Source organism: Phyllobates terribilis, unplaced genomic scaffold, assembly GCF_046119375.1.
Source record: "Phyllobates terribilis strain yellow unplaced genomic scaffold, ASM4611937v1 Scaffold_1__5_contigs__length_1240528914, whole genome shotgun sequence".
NCBI classification, from domain to species: domain Eukaryota; kingdom Metazoa; phylum Chordata; class Amphibia; order Anura; family Dendrobatidae; genus Phyllobates; species Phyllobates terribilis.
Window position 1 is genome coordinate 706,815,801 of NW_027362761.1, and position 20,674 is coordinate 706,836,474.

The 20,674-nt window shown below is 39.7% G+C and overlaps 1 protein-coding gene across 1 annotated transcript in view; it reads left to right on the plus strand.

The window, feature by feature from the left end:
• Positions 1–20,674, plus strand: part of EFNA2 (ephrin A2) — a 320,028-nt gene that overhangs the window by 173,304 nt on the left and 126,050 nt on the right. Inside the window, exon 2 of the mRNA XM_073686174.1 lies at positions 15,986–16,278. Within this exon, the coding sequence (XP_073542275.1) occupies positions 15,986–16,278 (293 nt within the window). The remainder of the gene's footprint in view (positions 1–15,985; positions 16,279–20,674) is intronic.

A 20,674-nucleotide genomic window follows, 5' to 3' on the forward strand; every position in this document is an offset into this window, starting at 1 on the left:
ATCAAATCCAAAAACAAGTAAACTCGCCAGGCAAAAGTGCCCTGCGGGAGGCTTTGCAGGACTTAGTCCAGCAGGTGACACAGTGCTCTGTGGCAGAGTGACAGTATACGGTGGTGCGCACAGGAGGGGTTAATTTCTGGTAAATGAGCGATACCAGGAGCCTTCTCCTTACCCCACAGGGAATCTTCATTTGTCAGGCTCAAGTGTAGGAAACAGAATCAGCAGTTCTATGAGGAGCTAGACTTGCAGGGGAGCATAGGGGAGAGGGTGAAGAAGAAATTGGAAGAATCAGGTGCTTGTCTGTGTCCTCCTTACATGAGAGCTGAGAAAGAGATGCTCAGGTTGTCAGATGGAGCTTGCAGTAACGAATGCCCCTAATGAAGCACCCAATTAACTAGGATCGGAGCCTTAATAGTAGCTGACGGAGCTGAAAGCTCTGAGTAGTCAATTGTCAAGTTCAACATCCCTTTGGAGTGAAATGTGGTGAAGCTCCATTCATCTCTGTCAAGAAAGTAAAGGCCAAAATATTAACCCTTACAGTACCTTCATAGTGCTATATCTAATACTTTTATACAAGTGACACAATTTGGGATGAAAACAAATGCATTAACCATGAAACTATTGCACCAAAAAGATACAAATAGAAATGGGGATTTGGGGTAACGCCTGTACCTGCAAAATATAGCACTGGTGCCTTAAAGACTATAATCAGTTATTTTTATGGCAGTAAGTGTTACCTTTTTAGAAGTGCTATAGAAGATTATTAATAACTTTCTAGAAACATATTTATCCTAATTATCCTGACTGGGTGCATAGGTAGGGAAAGAGGGCTGGTGTGACATTAACCATAGGTGTCAATGGTTCAACTCATTTAGTCTTGACGCATCCTAGCTGCTACTCTACTCGGTGACAAAACTGGCCATCCTACAAGGAGTTATAAAATCTGAAAATGACATATTACCTTAACTCAAATGTCAACTTTGTTGATCTTAGACTAGTATAGTTGTATGTATTTAGTCAGTTATCATTAGCCTTATTTGATAATTACATGTGGAAATTAGCTATAGTTACATTTTCATGGTCATTGCACTGTGTTGTCAATGCAATATTGCATTTTGTTCTCCAATCAATAATTCCTATTTAGTAAATGATTATTTAAACCTATAGCTATATTAGGCTCACTAGACTTCTGTAGGAGGGAAGCTAAATATTCTAGGCAAGAGATTAAAATAAGGACAAAGTCTAGGTCAATGCATGTCCTTCTTCAGTTCTATTCCTTTCTTTTGTTATACATGTCTAATGTTGCAATGATATTTGTGTGGTATATTAACTTAAAACAATAGCAAGTATATTTGAAACTGCATATATATATATTTATATATATATATATATATATATATATATATTATAATATAATGTGCTTTGATATTCACTTTCATAACACACAGCCAAAGAATGAATAGTTAAAAAATTGTATCTAGAAGCTAGCTTATCCAAAGACAATAAGTGAATGGATGGATTGATAGATGGATGAATAGGTAGATAGATATCCAAGAAATTTTGAAAAAGTTCCACACTTGGAACGAAACATCGACCCTGACATGATGGTTCAATAAACCACTATATTTTGGACTTTTGGAGTGCTGGCTTCATCTTTCTTGGATATGTTTTGAGGTTTGGTTTTGCCTGGTAGGCTTTGCACCCTCTTAAATGTTTTGCCTTTGCTGGTGCTGCACCTATATTTTAGCTAATTAGATAGATAGATCGATAGATAGTGGAAGAATGTAATCAGCACACCAGCTTGTAGAAGGTGAAAAGAGTGCTATTTAATAGCCCATAATGACGACGTTTCGGTTCTGAATGATCATTTTTTCTACTATATTGAAGGTTTGGTATTTGCCTGGGAGACCCAGCACTCAGATCCATTGCTGGTGCTGCTTCTATTTTTCTTTTTTTTACATAGATAGATAGATAGATAGATAGATAGATAGATAGATAGATTTTTGGAAACATCATATATTCCCAGTCATTGGCAAGTATTTGTGCATTAATTTATAAGACTTCCAGTATAGCAACTGTACTTGGAGAAAAAAATGGCGACAATCTTAATGGTTTAAACTTTGTAGTACCTTCTGAGAAATTTTATTCAAGTTGTTTCATTACAGTTTATGAGTATGGATAATTTGGCATTATTATTATTGCAGAGAGAGGGGGCGCTTAGAGCAATATTGTTTGCTTTTTGAAATGACCATTTCATGATTTTATTTCATACTCAAAATATATATCTATACATGTCAACTTTGTAAATATTGATTTTAACAAATATATATTTTTCACTTGTAATTCTATATTATTCTAGAACTCAATAACTTGTCTTTAAAAATGCAAATCAATTTTTTTTTAAGTTTTTAGTCATATTTTACAATACAGGTACAAATTGTACATACCTGGCTCCAATAAGTCTGGGAGAGGAGTTAGCCAGAATTGAATGTAAATTTACCATATAGTACTATTTTATTAAAGTACCCTAACATGCTCTATTATTGCCACGGGAGAGATTTTGGAATACTTTAAAAATGTCACTATTACATTTTTTGCAGTCAGTTTTCCTACAGTGTCTGGCTCACGTGTTCTGTGCAGTAATTATCTGTATTTCCAACATAGGAAGCAAAATGCAATTTTGGTATTGATGACAGATTTTTAATGTGAGCCATTCTTTAGTAAAGACTAGCCTTTCTGTCGGTTTATGTATTGTTTGCAATGTGAGTGGCAGTATTTTGGCACTCGGTCAAGTTGCCAATGCTCTGAAGTGTGAGAGCTGAATAGTTTTGGGTGCGCCCGGTCCATGGCTATTGTTCCGTCTGTCCTTCTGTCTCACGGCACAGTGGCCAGTCCTTCCATGGCTGGGCTTATTGTGGCTATAATCTTGCCTCCAGTACCTGCTGAGAGCACAGCTGCCAAACTGTGCTCTCCTCCCGAACCCACCTGTTTAATCTACTTCTCCAGAACATGCTGCTTTCTGTGCATGTGGCGTCCAGTATTTGGTCCATTTGACTTAAAGCGACTATAAGTTACAGTATTGCTGCTGTAATATGTCACCGTAACATGTTTAAGGACATCCGCACTGGGAACAAGGGGCTGATCTTGGATCTGATATAATAGATGCCACTGACCTGTATTGCTTTACATTTATTTAGCGATTTACAACTATATTTAATGTTTACGTTTTTTTAATTGACATCAATTTGTATGGCGACAAAATCTGTCATCTTTAATTACAAAGTAGCAAATACAGTTGACATTTTCAACAAAATAAATAAAGCAAATCTGATATATCGCATGACTTTAGAGTGCAAATTCACACGTGTAAGGCTGTCTTATAGTGTATATGTGTGGTTTCTAGGACAATTATATTTTTTGCACTGTCACTAAAAAAATATACTTTTATCATTCTGGTAATTTAAATTTTATTGAATGTCAATATAAAATTATTTTCTTCTGCCTCTTCACAGTTTTTCACTTTATTTTGTTAAACAGTTTTTAGAATTATGAATTTGAATTTTAGTCGTTATTTATGATTGAAGAGTTCTGAAGATGCCTAATAGAACGTTGTATTGTAATTGAGATCCCTATTTTTATTCTATTTAAGGTTATTTTTCTTAACTATTTTTGAAAAAATATTTGTCATGCTTTGGCACTAGTCAAAAATGTTTTTCTTTATCATTTTTGGGATTCAGCGCTAAAACACTGATCCAGCTATTGAACCCCCTGCTCAGTCATCTTTTCTCTCTGCTTCATTTTGTTAATTATGCTTCCAAATCAAATCTATTACTGTTACTAAAACTGTAATGCAAGATGAGAGTTTATTTCTTTTCCTCTATGGAATAGGAAGTGTCATTCTTGCGCCATGTCCTATCATGGCATATGGGAGAAATGATTTCCAATACGATACTACCATTTACATACATATATTATTATTTATTATTATAGCACCATTTATTCCATGGCGCTTTACATGTGAAAGGGGTATACATAATAAAAGCAATTACAATAATCTTAAACAATACAAGTCACCGACTGATACAGGAGGAGAGAGAACCCTGCCCGCGAAGGCTCACAATCTACAAATATGTATATATATGTGTATCTATATATACATATATAAATATATATATATATGTATGTATGTATATATATATATATATCATTAGTTATGTCTTTCTATATTCTCAGTATGTGTTTAAACGCAGTGTTTCAAAAATGTAAATGTATAAGTTTATATTGTGGGCAGCAAAGATTTGGTTCATGTTTGTCCTGACACAAATGAGTTTTTGTACTTCTTGAATCAATAAACAGTAAGTCGATTAGAAAGTAAAACAATTTGTTAGAGCAGAAAAGAACTCAGTCATAAGTGGGCCGTAAATGGAATAAATTGAAGACAAAGAGGTGGAGAGAAGGCAAATAATATTTAAATTGCTACACAAGTGAAATTATGGCTATGTTGTCTTTGGAGGGGGCGGTGGGTGTAAAATTGCTAAATGGCGTGGTATTTCTGAACCTGTGACAGAGATGTTCTCCAAAGTGCTCTGTAATTACACCTTGTCTTGTGGACAATGGTACTGGCTGATTAGATCCGGCTCGGGGAGTGCTACCTTCTGCAGGGCCTCACTGAGATAAATAGTATGTTACCAAAAGCAACTAAGCATGTTCTTGATGAATATTTGTGTTTGAGTGTGAAGGACGCCACTTCCAGTCCTCGAAAATACAAACTAGAGCCTTAAATGTACAATTATGCACATACTTTGTGAGAGAGGAAAGGAAATAAATAGGTTGAAGAACATGTGCAATGTGCGCTGCAGCTTGAAATGAAAATTGGTAACAAAATAAGAGGTACAGCGAGTGGGTTCTCCAGGAGCATCAGCAATGAGTTCTTCTAGTCACCTCAGTAGCTAATTTGTCTCTGTTCACTCACCATTCCCTACTGATCACAAAACCTCATACTGCAGTTTGGACTCGAGTCATAAAGAGATATTTTGCTTGGTGTAAGCTTAATCTGGGCATGGGGCCATCTTCCTGCTTTAAGGTAGTCTTGGCATCCACAATGTGCTCATGACTGCTCTATCTGCTAACTCATACTCGGCAAGCACCTGTAATCATCTCTTTTGCAATGATCTGGGTCTCCACAATTACAAAAGGCCCTTTTCCCGCTTCACATTTGGAAAGAGTCTTATTAAGCAGACGCTGCAGTCTAACAATGATGTCTCAGCACAAGAGAGCGGACAGGAATGAAAGAATGATGCCGTGTCCATATTGTTAGAAGGGACTGTAGGCAAAGGGGACTCATATTTAGGAAAATGTGCACAATTTATTCTGTTACACCGGCATCTGTCACTCTTTCCTTGCAGTGTTTCAAGTATAGGATCCCTAACGCAGCATATCTTGTACTAGTCACATACCATTTCCTCCGGCCTCTTGGGACCATTTACGATACTGATCATTTATTTCTAAGGGCAGATCCTGTGGGGTTAGGAAATACCCCTTGACGCGCCCCATCTTGTCAACCAGAGGCAGAGTTTGTGTTGCACTTGGTCCTAAACAAATTACAAGGTGTCTGCTATCACAGTTATATATCTTCACACCAAGAGCTGACAGCTTTAATGAAGCGAGGGACACACATCAAATCCCACACAAAATATTTCTTTAGCATGTATAAAAGAGGCAGATGCTGGTTCTATCAGTAAGGTCATGTGTAGAGGAGCTGAGGGGCTCCGCTGCTGTAATTTGTGATGACGTTTAATCAATAGTTCATACTGTACTTTATTGCACAGTCCTGGGGGCTCCATTTATTTTGTGAACCATCCAAAACCAATACTGCTCAATTAAACTTATGTAGTGCTGCTACCTCACACTGATTTTTTTTAGCTGAAGCCTTTCCTGTGCTGGGGTACAAGAAATGCACTCAGCTTAGAAAACTCCTCGGTTAACCCCTTTCATGCAGAAAAAGCATGCTGAGCTTTCCCGACAAGAAAAGAAGCCAAAGTAGACGAGTATCAGTTAAAGGAAAGAATAGAGAATCCTCCTATTCTATAGCATTATGTGAAGCTTAAGATTTCTTGGGTGATATCATGCTGATGTACACCACCTTCTGTTTCCGCAAAGGAAACATTCTTTGTTGATTTGCCCTATTCCTCCTGTTTAACAAGAGCTTGCCTGTGCATGGCGTCTCTGTGATGAAAACAATACACGCAGAAGGAGAATCGTATCAGTAATCCATCCAAGGGACATCCGTATCACATTCCTCTGGAGATGAATGGACTAGTAGAAAGAACAAGAGATCCCACAGATAGAGTCCTCCCCAGCTGAAAGCACTCTACATGTGCATTAGCCATTTACCAGTTAAAAAAAACCTAGGCAGGCAGCTAAATGGTCCTCAACAAAAGACCATGGAAATGTCAGCTTTCTGGTCTTTCTTCTGTTCATCTCCTGCTTTATTTGAAGACAAAATAAAAGACTCGGGGCAAAAGGAAGATCCTCTGGATGCACGTTATTAAATAACCCCCAGAAATGTGTGATCACCGGGAAACAGTAAAGGGCCTGCCTGGTCTGTGCACCGCCACGCTACTGTGAGCGAACAGCGCAGCGTGACTGTGGTGTTATTACCATCATCTGTGGGATTCGTCTTTCAGCAGGACACGCAGTTGTACAAAATCTCTTTCAGGAGACCAAGATTTTTCCAACCACCACCTCGTATTTATACAAGGCTCAGATTCTGAAGACTCACATTACTACTTTGTATTCCAATATTTTGGTTAGATTTTCATGCTTTAGCAGTAAAATCTCAGCTTATTTTTTCCGATATTTGATATACCAAACGAGACAAAATAAGGGAATAGCAGCGTAAATATGTCCTGGCAAATCTACTGCTCAACCACCCGTTTTATCTGCTTTCATCTGTTTTCCAATGTGTACAATTTATAATATCTAATAAAGGGTAATTTAACAAATTTGTCAGTCTGCAAGGAGCTCTGAGTTTTTGATTTAAATGCAAATTATTTCTAATCCTTGCTCCTTGCCTAGACTTTAATATGAAGAGGAGTTCTGAAAAGGGCCCTGGTAAATTGTTCTCTTGTATTAATTTTACATTTTAAAAGTTACCTTGCCAGGGGCAGGGTTGGCACTACTGGATTGTGAGGATAAAAAAGAACTGCCCTTAATTAGTGTTTTTCCCCATGTGATCAGAGAGCTGATGAGGGTAATAATGAGATGGGAGGTTCATTTCAGATATTGCCAGACTGTTTTCAACTCCCTTACTGCAAGGGAAGTAGTCTACGTAGCTTTGCCCCTCCGCCTGAGCACTCTTTCCGTGCCATGCCCCACGTCCAGCAATGACTGCACACAAGGCAGGCACTGAGTGCCACTCTTCCAGTTATTGCTGAGAACATGCTGGTGCCAGCATATTGCTGATGCCAGCAGCGCCAGGGCTGGAGAGCCACGAGAGCTTGCTGAACGGTTCCATAGGCATACTGTGATTGCTGTGTCATAACTTACAGTCCATGCAATGACTATTCCAAGACATATGGATTATACTAGCAATTGAATTATCATGTTTCATTTAGTAGACATCACAATAGTCAAGCAGATACCTGTGCGATATTCTTTACTGTATCCACAACTACGGTACATTTTTTTTTTATTTTGTCATTCATTATTTTTGTCATTGAATAAAGATCATCACTAATTAAAAATCACTATCAAAGCATACTATTCAGAACTGGCAGTATAGTGTCTACGCAAAGTCATATGCTTTAATAGAAAGGAATCATGGCAAAAAAATATGATCAAATATGATTTACCATGAATTTCTTACTTTGAAACTCCTCTAAAAGATTCCTAAGGGAACAGAAATTTTGCAGTAAACGGACACTTCATTGAAATGCATTTATTCCAGCTCTGAGGCAGGTTAGCATTTTGCATTTTCTTCTTAGTCATATGTCTGGAACATTGTGCCTTTAAATGTTGCATCTGCTTTCATTCTCCCAGTGTCTCCCCATCTCTATTAAATGCTGCAGTATCTGCTCACACTATCAGGCTGCATTTCCAGGGGCCATCAATATGATCCTACCCATCGTGCAGAATTGCCACTTACAGGCCCAGTGGGACTCTCTTTGTTAGCTGGAGCAATCTCCATTTAAATAGAGATCAGACGGATGAATTCTTCACACGGAAGAGAGAAACAAGTAACTTTTTGGCATAAATGTTTCTTTAGAGAGGTGATAATCTGCAGCTTCATACTGTCCTTAGGTACAAGCCTCACATTCGAGAAGGCTGTCTGCACACAGTGAAGGTATACATGAAGGCCTTCCTTGCCCCTTTCATCAAACGGGAGTCTAAAGCCATACAAATGTACCATAAATATGTAATGTATATATGTAGAGGTTATTTTACAAAGGTCATGCGACTGGAATTAATATCATATTTTAGTTTTGACACGTGGCCAATGGTATTAGGCTGTGGAGCTCTTTGCGGTGCCTTACTGTGAACCCTTGTGTCATAGCGTGGTGGTGAACCCTGGAGATTGTGTGATGCAGTGTGGTGGGAATGTGACTCTACTAGTGTTGGTGCTATGAAGTTCCCCATGAAGATCTAGGCATTTTGAAGGACTTTCTAGTGTTCTGGAGGTTCATGAATTATTCCCCAGCTTCACAGCTGAAGTGTCAGTGACCCGGCCACTGACTTCACAGAGGGGGTTCTGTCAGTGTTTTGTCTTGAGTTGTTTAAAAGGAGACTGACAGCTGACAAGCGTTCCTGTAGCGCTTCCCGCACTCGTCTCCTCTTGCAAACATATTACAACAGGCGTACCATTTACGCCTGTCAATCTAGTCAGAGTCTATGAGGGGGGTGAAGTGCACAGATTTGGAAGACTGAATGCAGTTAATTCCTTTCCTGTTTATATTTGCGTATCAATTAGAACAGCCCAGCAGTCAGGAAGATATTACCCACTGATTTTAGGATGAGAAATCCTGCTTATCCCAATCCGTAGGTTCAGTAATCCAAGACTACCCAGCAGAGGGGCATTTATGCCAGGTGGGAATGGGAGAAACCTGCGCTGCACAGCTTGCACTTCGCTCACAATGCTTTCGCTAGTATTGTTACCCAAACAGTCTTGTTTCATTGAAAAATATTGGCGTTTGAGAATGAAGATAGATATTTCCAATTAGTCATCGTTCCTTGGCATGTTGCTTTATAGCTTCTCTCTGAACACTAATATAAAATCCACAGACCAAAAATAGGATCTACTGCAGATAAAGAAAAAATAGGATATTGATGGCAAAAAGACCGTGCTGCCGATCAAATCCTTTTTTATGTTTATCTTAGGATAGATATATGTTTATCACAAACATGTTTGAATTCACTTTTCAATCCACATTTGAGCAAAATAATATTTTTTGACTTTTTTTTTATTTAATCCTCAGCTAAATTCAGATTGTGCCTCCTTGATATAGAAACATAAAAAATATTAGACTGCAACACTCAGAAACCTTCAATAGGAGGGCTTTGACTGTTCTTTTCAATCTTCTGATACTTAGTCAATGTTTTAGATCACCGTAGTCAAATCTTTAAAAGTGTAATATTAAAGGGATTTTCCCACAAATAAAGTTCATTTTAATCAATAGATCTTGGAGTAATAATAAGTTCCACAATTGGATGTGTTTAAATAAAATGTTCCTGTGCTGAGATAATCTTATAAATGTGCCCCTGCTGTGTACTGTGTAATGGCTGTGTCTGACCGTGCAGGAATATGGTCTGATCATACCACAGCTCCTGGACAGGGGAGGAAGCAAAAGAGAGTATACAGGTAGCTTAAAAACAAGCAATATAAGCTTTACCTCACAGAAAGAATCATCTGTGATCCCCTGCTGTAATGTCTGTATACTCTTTTGCTTCCTCCCCTGCCCAGGAGATGTGGTATGATCAGACCATGTTCCTGTAGGTCAGACAAAGACATTACACAGGACACAGCAGGGGCACATTTATAAGATTATCTCAGCACAGGAATATTTTATTTAAACACATCCAATTGTGGAACTTATTATTATTCCAAGATCTATTGATTAAAATGTTCTTTGTTCAATGGAAAACCACTTTAATTGCCCTAAATAATGTAAAAGTATTACAAGCTCTCTGCCTGCAGTTGTTAGTGCCGCCTTCTCCTGTCCATACAATGGCTGCTGATGGTGGATGAGCATGTGACTAGAACGGTCTCCTCAAATTGAAAAACAGTTTACCCATGTGAACAGGTTTTTCAGTTTCAGGAGGCTAATGGATGTGTGTAGTAACGTGCTCCTCCACCAGCAGTCATTTAGTGGACGGGAAAACTTTCCCTGACAAGCTGGAGAATTCATACTACGTGTATATTAGTAAGTGCCACACAATCATGTCCTCAATATATTTGGTTAACTATAGATAAAGTGGCAAACCCCTTAAAGGAAATTGGGAATTGACAAATTCTTGCCTTGTGACTGAATTGAGAATTGAATGCTGAGTATTAGAGAGTTTTAGCAATTCATGTGTTGAAAAAAAGGGAATTTCTGTTTTATGGCTCTCAGTTTACCTCTTATGACGAAACAGAAGTTTTAGATATAATTTTCTTATGTTCAATTAGCATTTCTGCCTTTTGGGGGTTTGAAGGACCCTGGGTGACGTTCCCCTTAGTACAGTGCTGATCAGCCCAGATACTGAAGGCCCTGAAAAAAACACCTCTTTGAAAAGACCTAGATCGAGGTGTTTTTTTTTAAAAAGGCTAGTTTTTTTAGGAATGCCTCACTTATTAGATTGGTTTTAAACGCTTTTCGATTATCTAAAACTGTCTTTTCTTGAATGAACCAATGCCCTAGATGACAACTTCTCACAAAAAATTGTACGTGCTGGTCTCAAAAAGGTTTCCCTGAATTTGGAGTATACTTTGTAGCATGGAGCCAGATAGAGTCATAAAGATGGCTTTTTTAACGGAAATTGAAATCTTGAGGAATGAGATATCCTTACACAGTAGTTACTGTAAGTGAGAACCAAAATCCCTCAAGGGCTCCTCTGGGGTTTGACAAGTTAATTTCAGCAGTTTCTTCCAGCAACATACAAACTCACCCACACTACCTGTCCCAAAGGCAGCACACATGTCCCGAACTCTAGCAATATATATATATACTTCCATCTCCCACCAGGGACATCTGTATTAACTTCTCTATTCTTTCATTGTCTCAAGCTGGCATCCATTCAGAAGAGCCCTGAGCAAAACATTTTATCCTAAGAGTACCAGCCGCTGCAGTGTGTAGTCAACAATTGTTTTTGCAGGTAATTAGGGCGGATTTCTTTCCTACCTGTCAGAGGCTCAAAACAGAATTGTAGCGACAGGCCTGACACATCTCTGCCAGCGAGGCAGATTTATCCAACTGGAAGTGCAATGAGTAGAAACCTCAAATTAATTGGTGAGGAAGCCCTGCTGTGAAAAAACGTCAACATCCCGCTCTGGGATTTAACAGGGGGGACACAGAAATTTTGTCAAATTCATGCACGGAAAATCTTACAAGATATTTCAATTAATTTCTGTAAGAATAGATAGGTGTTCACATGGGAGACAGATGTACTTGTGAAGAGATTGAGATTGTTCTCTTCTCACCTTCATTGAGCAATGAGAAAAACCAAACAATTAACCCCTCTGTTTGTAAGGGTAAAATATATGAAATATTCATAGACAGGCATGAGTGCTTCTAATATTCATGTGAAATTAATTCCTGAGGGCCGCCTGTATGCCGAAATGAGCATTTTCGGGAACGCTGCTTTATGGCAGTACACTGCTGAGTTCGCACTCGAGCCCATGAGTACTAGTGAGCAAAATCATCTGCTATTGTTTTCTTTGACTTGTGTGGTTTGCATTTATTAAATGATGGAAATATTATACCTGACTATAGAACAAAAGCTGCTTTGTTATTCGCTGAAGTAAAGAAGAGAAAAATAAGACAATATCTTATGCCTTTCTGAGGCAATGTGTATCTGTCTAGATTGTGAGCCCTCCGGGCAGGGTCCTCTCCTCCTGTACCAGTCGTGGACTCGTTTTTGTTCTTGCTGTTTGCTATGTATACCCCTTTTAAACATGTAAGCGCCATGGAATTAATGGTGCTATAATAATAAATAATAAGAATTTGTGAAACCAAAGAAACGAGCTGTAGCACAAGTTAGTATACGTTCAATGTATATATGTGGTAGATTTATTGTGGATTCTGTAAGGAAAAACTGCAATAAAATAAAATACTGCACAAAAACACCTAATAAAAGGTTTATGTGTATTGTTTAAGTGTGTGACATCAGATATTGTGTGATATACATTTTTTTGCAGGATGCATTTGTATAGAGAAGCATAATGGATTACACTTTACCACACCAGTTAAAAAAGAAATATCTAGGAGTATATGTTGGCTAAATGGGGCCTATGGTGTGTGAACATAGCCTAAATGAATGAGGAAGGTGCAGCCAGCTTCTCTTTGGTCATTTAACAAGTTGGATGGTATTTGACAACAGTTTGGTAACAAGGCTGTTATGGCAAAAACGATCAGATAAGTGACAGGTTGCCCTGAATATATTGTATTTCATAGATATTCATACTTTAAGTTAATTTTCTGTTCCGGCTATGAAGACTTTACCTATGAGGTTAGGCTCATAAAAGTATATATCATGAAATCCTTTTGGCATGTGTTATTACAGGTTTTTGGGTATCTCTTTTTTGTAGTCAGGTGAGTGTTTCAATCCAGTGGAATTCTACAAGAGCTATGCTATACGACATCTATGAGACTAGATTTGCATAGGTCACAGATATCCTCTTTCGCCATAATTCATCGAATAGTTTTTGCTAGAATTGTGGCATAAAACTGTTTGAAATGATACAAAATTGATAAAAAATATAGTAATTTTTGGCAATGTAACACCAGTCTCAGAATCAGAGATTGCTGCTGCAAGAAGAAGGACCGCATTGTAAGAGAAAGCAACGTATGACCACTCGTCTGAAGGTGATCGTGGATGCAGAGATCTGCTATTGGTAGCTATCATATATATGGCTTACATTTCCAGCACTGTCCGATTTTCGGTCACTATTGGTTTGTGACTGTAGTCGGTGTAATGTGTTTAATGGATGTATTAATTTTTCTTAATCTATCATCTGACACTAAAGATGAAAATCAGTTGAGGCTGTACTAATATTTTGCTTTGAAAATGAAATATTGCATGGCAAAGCCTGGCATTTCGCATTGCTTTGATTAATCTGGTGCTATTCGTACTCCGTGGTGTTACACCTGCTTTGCACCTGACTGTAAATTTACAGACACAGCAGTGTGTGACATAATATAGTCACACATGGCAAATCTACCCAAAGGGCACATGTGAAAACAACTTGGAAACAGTGAAGACAAACTGCCATATTACATGGAATAATTATTTATTGACATTTCCCTCCCTGAACGGCGAATGAACAATGGTTGCTTATACTTGTAGCTGTGTGCTATAGCATTAAAGAACATCTTAGAAGATGAGAGTTAAAGGAACACTCCAGGAAACTTTTTTAGAAGTCAGTCTCTTTAAGCATTCCTATACGAGTCTCAATAAGTCTCAAGGAATGCACAGTGACACTGATTTTTGGGCCACACAGAGGAAGCTATAGGACACATTTAGTCAAAGTCTGGGTCACAGAAACAGAGGTGATGATTCAGCAATAAAACGCCTGGTAAGAGAATTACCTGCCCTACTAATTAGCTGATACGAACTGAGACAAAGATAAAAAAAAATTGTGAATGCTTCTTAAATATAGTGCCATGCTAGCCTAGATGCCAAATGTGGCTACAGTCATGAGATTTTTTTTAGGCATTTCTCAAACACAGCTACAGTGGGAAATTAAGTATTTGATACACTGCCAATTTTGTAAGTTTTCCCACCTACAAAGAATAGAGAGATATCCATTCTTTGTAGGTGGGAAAAATCCAGAAAATCTCATTGTATGGTTTTTACATAATAAATTTTCATTTTATTTCATGAAATAAGTATTTGATACAATAGAAAAACAGAACATAATATTTGGTACAGAAACCTGTGTTTGCAATTACAGAGATCAGACGTTTCCTGTAGTTCTTGACCAAGTTTGCACACACTGCAGCAGGGATTTTGGCCCACTCCTCCACACAGATCTTCTCCAGATCTTTCAGATTTCGGGTCTGTCACTGGGCAACATTGTGTTTCAGCTCCCTCCAAAGATTTTCTATTGGGTTCAGGTCTGGAGACTGGCTAGACCACTCCAGGACCTTGAAATGCTTCTTACGTAGCCACTCCTTAGTTTCACTGGCTGTGTGTTTCTGGTCATTGTCATGCTAGAAGACCCCACCACAACCAATCTTCAATGCTCTTACTGAGGGAAGGAGATTTTTGGCCAAAATCTCGAGATACATGTCCCCATCCATCTTCCCTACAATACGGTTCAGTCGTCCTGTCCCCTTTGCGGAAAAACACCACCGAAGTATGATGTTTCTCCCATCATGCTTCATAGGTGGGACGGTGTTCTTGTTGCTGCACTCATCCTTCTTCTTCCTCCAAACATGGCGAGTGCAGTTGATACCAAAAAGTTCTCTTTTGGTCTCATCTGACCACATGACCTTCTCCCCTGCCTCATCTGGATCATCTAGATGGTCATTGGTGAACTTCAAATGGGCCTGGACATGTGCTGGCATAAGCAGGGGGACCTTGTGTGCCCTGCAGGATTTTAATCCATGACAGCATAGTGTTCTACTAACAATAATGTTGGAGACTGTGGTCAAAGCTCTCTTTAGGTCATTGACCAGGTCCTCCCTTGTAGTTCTGGGCTGATTCCTGACCTTTCTCAGAATCATCCTTACCCCACGAGGCAAGATCTTGCATGGAGCCCCAGACCGAGGAAGATTGACAGTCATCTTGTGTTTCTTCCATTTTCTAATAATTGTGCCAACAGTTGTTCCCTTCTCACCAAGCTGCTTGCCTATTGTCCTGCAGCCCATCCCAGCCTTGTGCAGATCTACAATATTGTCCCTGATGTCCTTAGACAGATCTTTGGTCTTGGCCATGGTGGAGAAATTGGAGTGTGATTGATTGAGTGTGTGAACAGGTGTCTTTTATACAGGTAACGAGTTCAAACATGCACAATTAATACAGGTAATGAGTGCAGAGTAGGAGGGCTTCTTAAAGAAAAACTAACTGGTCTGTGAGAGCCAGAATTCTTGTTGGTTGGTAGGTGATCAAATACTTATTTCATGCAATAAAATGCAATTTCATTATTTAAGAATCATACAATGTGATTTTCTGTTTTTTTATTTTTAGATTCTGTCTTTCACAGTTGAAGTGTACCTACGATAAAAATTACAGACCTCTCTATTCTTTGTAGGTGGGAAAACTTGCAAAATCATCAGTGTATCAAATACTTATTTTCCCCACTGTATGTCCCAGCTAGAGTTGATGTAGCCACCACAATACCACTATGGTCTATATTCCTGGTCTCTAGCAGAATTTAGGGATTTCAATATTTCTAACTTTATTAAACCTGGTACATATACTACACATAATAATCATAAGTTATAAGCATATATCAAATGACAATTGCAGGGGCACAGAGGGAGGTGAGACGTATGCCCCATGGTCTGAGTACTTTTGGGAAATCAAGAAGCCACTCTGTGCTTGACAGATTATTTTGATACAGGGCTCGAGCAATACACTGATTTTTCACCCATGTGAAGGGAACCCTAGCTATGACTTAGAGAACCTAAAAAAATGCAATACAAAACTTCTCTATTTTCTGGATTAATTCTCATGTTTTTGGTTTTGCTGTATTTGGTTTATTCTGAAAATCTTTGAATTCGCTTTATCAGAATGAATTAGCCTGATGGTATTACATAGTGTCTAACATTGCTGTTATGTCCCATAGGTTTCATCATGGTGACTACACGGTGGATGTGAGTATCAATGACTACTTGGATATTTACTGCCCCCATTACGAGATTCCACTCCCAGCAGATAGAATGGAGCGCTATATACTCTATATGGTCAATTATGATGGCCATGCCTCCTGTGACCATCGTCAGAAGGGGTTCAAAAGATGGGAATGCAACCGACCAGATTCTCCTAATGGACCATTGAAGTTTTCAGAGAAATTCCAGCTGTTTACGCCTTTTTCTCTGGGGTTCGAGTTTCGTCCTGGACATGAGTATTATTATATTTGTAAGTATCAGAGGGGAATGGGGACATAAAAAGGCCTTACTTGTTGAACTATTTTATTTATAGATGGGCCAAAAGTAAGCACAAAATGAAATATTCTTTAAGTGTTAAACATCATATCATACATTGCCAATAAAGCAATATAAAATAGTAATGTAAAACAGGAAATGTCACATCTACTATGGGACTACACAAGGGCTTCCTGTCATATGGATTATAGAATTATTGTAATTTACTTTAAAGTGTGGTACAATATGTTCAAGAAAGCTAAAATGCTTAGTAAAAAATAGAATTTCACTTATTTTATAATATATAATAATGTGGCATATATTCAGTCTTACAGCATGTGATAGAGAGAGTAACTTAACATCTTCATATGTATATGGATTTATATGGCTGATCTGAAATTCCTTCAGGTTAATAATATTCCTGTCAATCATGGACCCCATGGGAATCTTTACCATTCCAAATATATTACAGATGACCTGTCAGGAAAGTGATTACTATATTTTATGCAACACAAAACAAACCCAACAAAAATAGGAAACTGTTAGTCATTTTCTATGTGCATTGCCTTCTCTTGTACAGGTAGAAGTGGTTACAGATCTGCAGTGAAGTAGCTGCACACAGTGTGAACATCAACTCATCCCCACGTGGCTGATATATAACAATTAGTGATGCGCGAACGTGCCCAGATAAGGGGTTACCCGAGCACGATCGGGTGCTAACCGAGTATCTTTGGCGTGCTCGGAAAATAGGTCTGTGTCGCCGCAGCTGCATTTCTGTTAGACAGCTGCAACACATGCAGGGATTGTCTGTTTGTTAGGTAATCCATGCATTTGGTGCGGCTGTCTAACAGCCGTGAGACATGCAGCCACGGCGACTCAAACCTATTTTTTGAGCATGCCAAAGATACTCGGTTAGCACCCGAGTTTGCTCGGGTAACCCCTTATCTGGGTTAGTTTGCTCATCACTAACAACAATGAGAATAATGGTAATCACCAGCCGAATATTTATTTTTATTGCAACACTTTCCACACGTAATATTTTAGAGAGTTTGTTAAAGGGTCAGCTTTGTGTGTGTGGCCTATAACCCTAAGCATGGTACCTCACGGGAGGATGGCACAGTAACTCACATGACCGAACCATGGTTTACCTGGAATGGATGTTTACTTGCAATATACAATTAGTATAGCACTTACAGTCTATTAATGAGAGCACAGGCATTATAGTTACACAGTAACTGAGGCAACTGGAACAGTTTATTGACACAGTTCACAATGTAAATCATGTCAATGTGAATCAAGCACGCTGTAACTCACAGGTGGTTGCAGAACTCAGCCGGCAGTAATTTACATAGCTGATGGCAGTGCTTTACCGGCTGTAACACACATAGGAGATTGCAGTGCTTTACCGGCTGTAACACACATAGGAGATTGCAGTGCTTTACCGGCTGTAACACACATAGGAGATTGCAGTGCTTTACCGGCTGTAACACACATAGGAGATTGCAGTGCTTTACCGGCTGTAACACACATAGGAGATTGCAGTGCTTTACCGGCTGTAACACACATAGGAGATTACAGTGCTTTACCGGCTGTAACACACATAGGTGATTGCAGTGCTTTACCGGCTGTAACACACATAGGAGATTGCAGTGCTTTACCGGCTGTAACACACATAGGAGATTGCAGTGCTTTACCGGCTGTAACACACATAGGAGATTGCAGTGCTTTACCGGCTGTAACACACATAGGAGATTGCAGTGCTTTACCGGCTGTAACACACATAGGAGATTACAGTGCTTTACCGGCTGTAACACACATAGGAGATTGCAGTGCTTTACCGGCTGTAACACACATAGGAGATTGCAGTGCTTTACCGGCTGTAACACACATAGGAGATTACAGTGCTTTACCGGCTGTAACACACATAGGTGATTGCAGTGCTTTACCGGCTGTAACACACATAGGAGATTGCAGTGCTTTACCGGCTGTAACACACATAGGAGATTACAGTGCTTTACCGGCTGTAACACACATAGGAGATTGCAGTGCTTTACCGGCTGTAACACACATAGGAGATTGCAGTGCTTTACCGGCTGTAACACACATAGGAGATTGCAGTCCTTTACAGGCTGTAACACACATAGGAGATTGCAGTGCTTTACCGGCTGTAACACACATAGGAGATTGCAGTGCTTTACCGGCTGTAACACACATAGGTGATTGCAGTGCTTTACCGGCTGTAACACACATAGGAGATTGCAGTGCTTTACAGGCTGTAACACACATAGGAGATTGCAGTGCTTTACAGGCTGTAACACACATAGGAGATTGCAGTGCTTTACCGGCTGTAACACACATAGGTGATTGCAGTGCTTTACCGGCTGTAACACACATAGGAGATTGCAGTGCTTTACCGGCTGTAACACACATAGGAGATTGCAGTGCTTTGTGGCTGTAACACACATAGGAGATTGCAGTGCTTTGTGGCTGTAACACACATAGGAGATTGCAGTGCTTTGTGGCTGTAACACACATAGGAGATTGCAGTGCTTTGTGGCTGTAACACACATAGGAGATTGCAGTGCTTTGTGGCTGTAACACACATAGGAGATTGCAGTGATTTGTGGCTGTAACACACATAGGAGATTGCAGTGCTTTACCGGCTGTAACATACATAGGAGATTGCAGTGCTTTACCGGCTGTAACACACATAGGAGATTGCAGTGCTTTACCGGCTGTAACACACATAGGAGATTGCAGTGCTTTACAGGCTGTAGCACACATAGGAGATTGCAATGCTTTACCGGCTGTAACACACATAGGAGATTGCAGTGCTTTACCGGCTGTAACACACATAGGAGATGGCAGTGCTTTAGCGGCTGTAACACACATAGGAGATTGCAGTGCTTTACCGGCTGTAACACACATAGGAGATTGCAGTGCTTTACCGGCTGTAACACACATAGGAGATTGCAGTGCTTTACCGGCTGTAACACACATAGGAGATTGCAGTGCTTTACCGGCTGTAACACACATAGGAGATTACAGTGCTTTACCGGCTGTAACACACATAGGAGATTGCAGTGCTTTACCGGCTGTAACACACATAGGAGATTGCAGTGCTTTACCGGCTGTAACACACATAGGAGATTACAGTGCTTTACCGGCTGTAACACACATAGGTGATTGCAGTGCTTTACCGGCTGTAACACACATAGGAGATTGCAGTGCTTTACCGGCTGTAACACACATAGGAGATTACAGTGCTTTACCGGCTGTAACACACATAGGAGATTGCAGTGCTTTACCGGCTGTAACACACATAGGAGATTGCAGTGCTTTACCGGCTGTAACACACATAGGAGATTGCAGTGCTTTACAGGCTGTAACACACATAGGAGATTGCAGTGCTTTACCGGCTGTAACACACATAGGTGATTGCAGTGCTTTACCGGCTGTAACACACATAGGAGATTGCAGTGCTTTACAGGCTGTAACACACATAGGAGATTGCAGTGCTTTACAGGCTGTAACACACATAGGAGATTGCAGTGCTTTACCGGCTGTAACACACATAGGTTATTGCAGTGCTTGACCGGCTGTAACACACATAGGAGATTGCAGTGCTTTACCGGCTGTAACACACATAGGAGATTGCAGTGCTTTGTGGCTGTAACACACATAGGAGATTGCAGTGCTTTGTGGCTGTAACATACATAGGAGATTGCAGTGATTTGTGGCTGTAACACACATAGGAGATTGCAGTGATTTGTGGCTGTAACACACATAGGAGATTGCAGTGCTTTACCGGCTGTAACATACATAGGAGATTGCAGTGCTTTACCGGCTGTAACACACATAGGAGATTGCAGTGCTTTACCGGCTGTAACACACATAGGAGATTGCAGTGCTTTACAGGCTGTAGCACACATAGGAGATTGCAATGCTTTACCGGCTGTAACACACATAGGAGATTGCAGTGCTTTACCGGCTGTAACACACATAGGAGATGGCAGTGCTTTAGCGGCTGTAACACACATAGGAGATTGCAGTGCTTTACCGGCTGTAACACACATAGGAGATTGCAGTGCTTTACCGGCTGTAACACACATAGGAGATTTCAGTGCTTTACAGGCTGTAACACACATAGGAGATTGCAGTGCTTTACAGGCTGTAGCACACATAGGAGATTGCAATGCTTTACCGGCTGTAACACACATAGGAGATTGCAGTGCTTTACCGGCTGTAACACACATAGGAGATGGCAGTGCTTTAGCGGCTGTAACACACATAGGAGATTGCAGTGCTTTACCGGCTGTAACACACATAGGAGATTGCAGTGCTTTACCGGCTGTAACACACATAGGAGATTGCAGTGCTTTACAGGCTGT